Source organism: Arachis duranensis, chromosome 1 (genome assembly GCF_000817695.3).
Source record: "Arachis duranensis cultivar V14167 chromosome 1, aradu.V14167.gnm2.J7QH, whole genome shotgun sequence".
Taxonomy (NCBI): Eukaryota; Viridiplantae; Streptophyta; class Magnoliopsida; order Fabales; family Fabaceae; genus Arachis; species Arachis duranensis.
In genome coordinates, this window is record NC_029772.3 from 52,131,990 (window position 1) to 52,134,310 (window position 2,321).

General features: G+C 47.7%; 1 protein-coding gene across 1 annotated transcript; it reads right to left on the minus strand.

The window, feature by feature from the left end:
* Positions 1-955: 955 nt before the first annotated feature.
* Positions 956-1,426, minus strand: LOC107489158 (uncharacterized). The gene has a single exon (XM_016109925.1). It carries the CDS (start codon positions 1,424-1,426, stop codon positions 956-958), a length of 471 nt encoding a protein of 156 aa, XP_015965411.1.
* Positions 1,427-2,321: the final 895 nt, after the last annotated feature.

Here is a 2,321-nt window from a genome sequence, read left to right on the forward strand (position 1 = left end):
TATCTCAACCCCGATTCCCTCATAGCCAATAATTGAGCACTCAATTGCAATTCCTAGGAAGAATGACCCGGAAATTAAATCTCCTGGTTTATATTTGTTTTGGATTGTGACTTATCTTTATTTTTAAACTTTGATGTTGATTGATTGTTGGTTGGGACTATACTTGCAACGCCATCTTCATTCTATTTTGAGAAAAATTCCTAACTCACTTTTGGCCAACATCACACGAGCTTGTCGAAAGCAGGCTTGAACAGAATATCAACTAAGCTTCCTTGGTCTATCAAGGTGCGGTGAAGGTTTGCATTGGCTAGGATCATTGTTATCACTACAGGGTCATCGTGTCCTGGTAATAGACCCTGCACGTCCTCTTTTCTGAAAGAGATGGTGGGCAGGTCAGCCTGTTGGCTACTTTTCCCGACTTGATATACCTCTTTGAAGTGTCTTTTCTGTGAGAATTTTGTCTTTCATCCTCCTGCAAATCCTCTGTTATTCATATGGATGTGCCGTTCCGGGGTGTGAGGGGGCGTTGTCGTCGTCCCTCTTCTTCTTTCCTTATTCACTTCCTTGGGTCACCCAACCTATCTGCCAGGTATTTATCGAGCCGGCCTTCTCTAGGTAACTTTTCTATGATGTTTTTCAGGTCGTAGCATTTGTTGGTGGAGTGTCCATGGAGTTTTTGGTATTCGCAGTACTCGGCCTGACTTCCCGTCTTCTTGTGTTTGATCGGACGGGGTGGTGAAATTTTCTTTGTGTGGCATATTTCTCTCTAGACGTCCACTAGGGAGACCTTGAGCGGGGTGTAGTTGTGGTATTTTCGGGACTTCTCCGTGCTTGGCTCCTCCTTTGTCTTGGGTTCCCATTCTCTATCCCGGGGTGGATAGGGTAGGTTGGACCTTGAATAAGGTTCTCTTAGTCGAGAATTTTCTTCCATGTTGATGTATTTTACCGCCCTTTCCTATGCCTCATTTAAAGAAGATGGGTGTCGTTTAGATATGGAATGGCCGAATGGCCCTTCTTTCAGCCCATTGGCCAAACCCATGATCACCGCTTCAATTGGTAGGTTCTGAATTTCCAGGCAAGCTTTGTTGAATATTTCCATGTAGTCCTGGAGACTTTTCCCGTCTACTTGTTTTACTCTTAGAGAGCTTGGGGTGTGCTTTGTTTTATCCTTTTGAATGGAGAATCTAGTCAGGAATTTCCTGGCAAGGTCGTCGAAACTGGTGACCGACCTGGGGGGCAGGCCATCGAACCACTTCATCACAGCCTTTGTTAAAGTAGTCGAGAAGGCTTTGCAACAAGTCACATCATAAGCGTCGGCCAGATACATTCTGCTTTTGAAGTTACTAAGGTGGTGGATCGGGTCGGACGTCTCGTCGTAAAGGTCCATGTCTGGTGACTTGAAGTTTCTAGGGACCTTAGCCTTCATGATCTCTTCTGTGAATGGATCTTGCCCTCCTAAGGGACTTTCGTCCCTACCTAACCTAGTGGTCCGGGTTCGAAGGTCTTAATTCCCGTTCAGCCTCTCGTTATCGCTTGGCCTTGCATTCGAGTTGTCTCAAGCGATCTTGCTGTCTGTGGACTATGCTCAATATTTCTGTTGCTTGGGGATGTTTCTCTCCTACGGGATGGCGTGCTTCAGAATGGGTTTTCCTCAGATGAGGGTTTTCCAGTGGTGTCTCCCCGTGGGGTTCCTGTGTACGTTGTGGTGGAGGGAGGGAGCACGACGGCGTGATCCTCCGTCTGTGCTTCTTCCTCAAGTTCGGATGTGATATGTTCGTCATCTGGTTGGTTGTCTGCCATGGTTGTGGGATGACTTCCAGGTCCCCGGCAACGTCGCCACTGTTTCGAGGGTTACCTGAAACGTTGAGTTAGGCCTGAACGTGAGGTTCATATCCTTTAGTATGGCAGCATCCGACTTCTTTGGTGTCGAGGTGCTGCCTGTCTGAGTTCCTCGTAAGGAGGTGGGGGTGGTACCTGCAAGAGACTCCGATGCTTAAGTCAGCAAGGGCTTTAAGCAGGTTTTTAGTATATTAGAACGTGTGTTAAACCTGGAGGGTGCGTGCCAGCGTATTTATAGTAGAGTTTGATGACTTCCTTGGTGGCGGTAGTTCCATCTTATCCTATCTTATATCTTTTGTTGGAGCCCATCCCTCTAGTCACTGCCTTCTAGAAGCAGTGACCTCGCCGCATTGGGTACGCGGGATTTTGGGTCCTTAGTCGGTATCCGACCTCTTCCAAGAGGAGGGATGGAGGGCCCTCCTCTAAGGTCGGCCCTTTTATCCTTGTTGGACCCGGCCTCATTCTCGGACCAGGGTATGAAA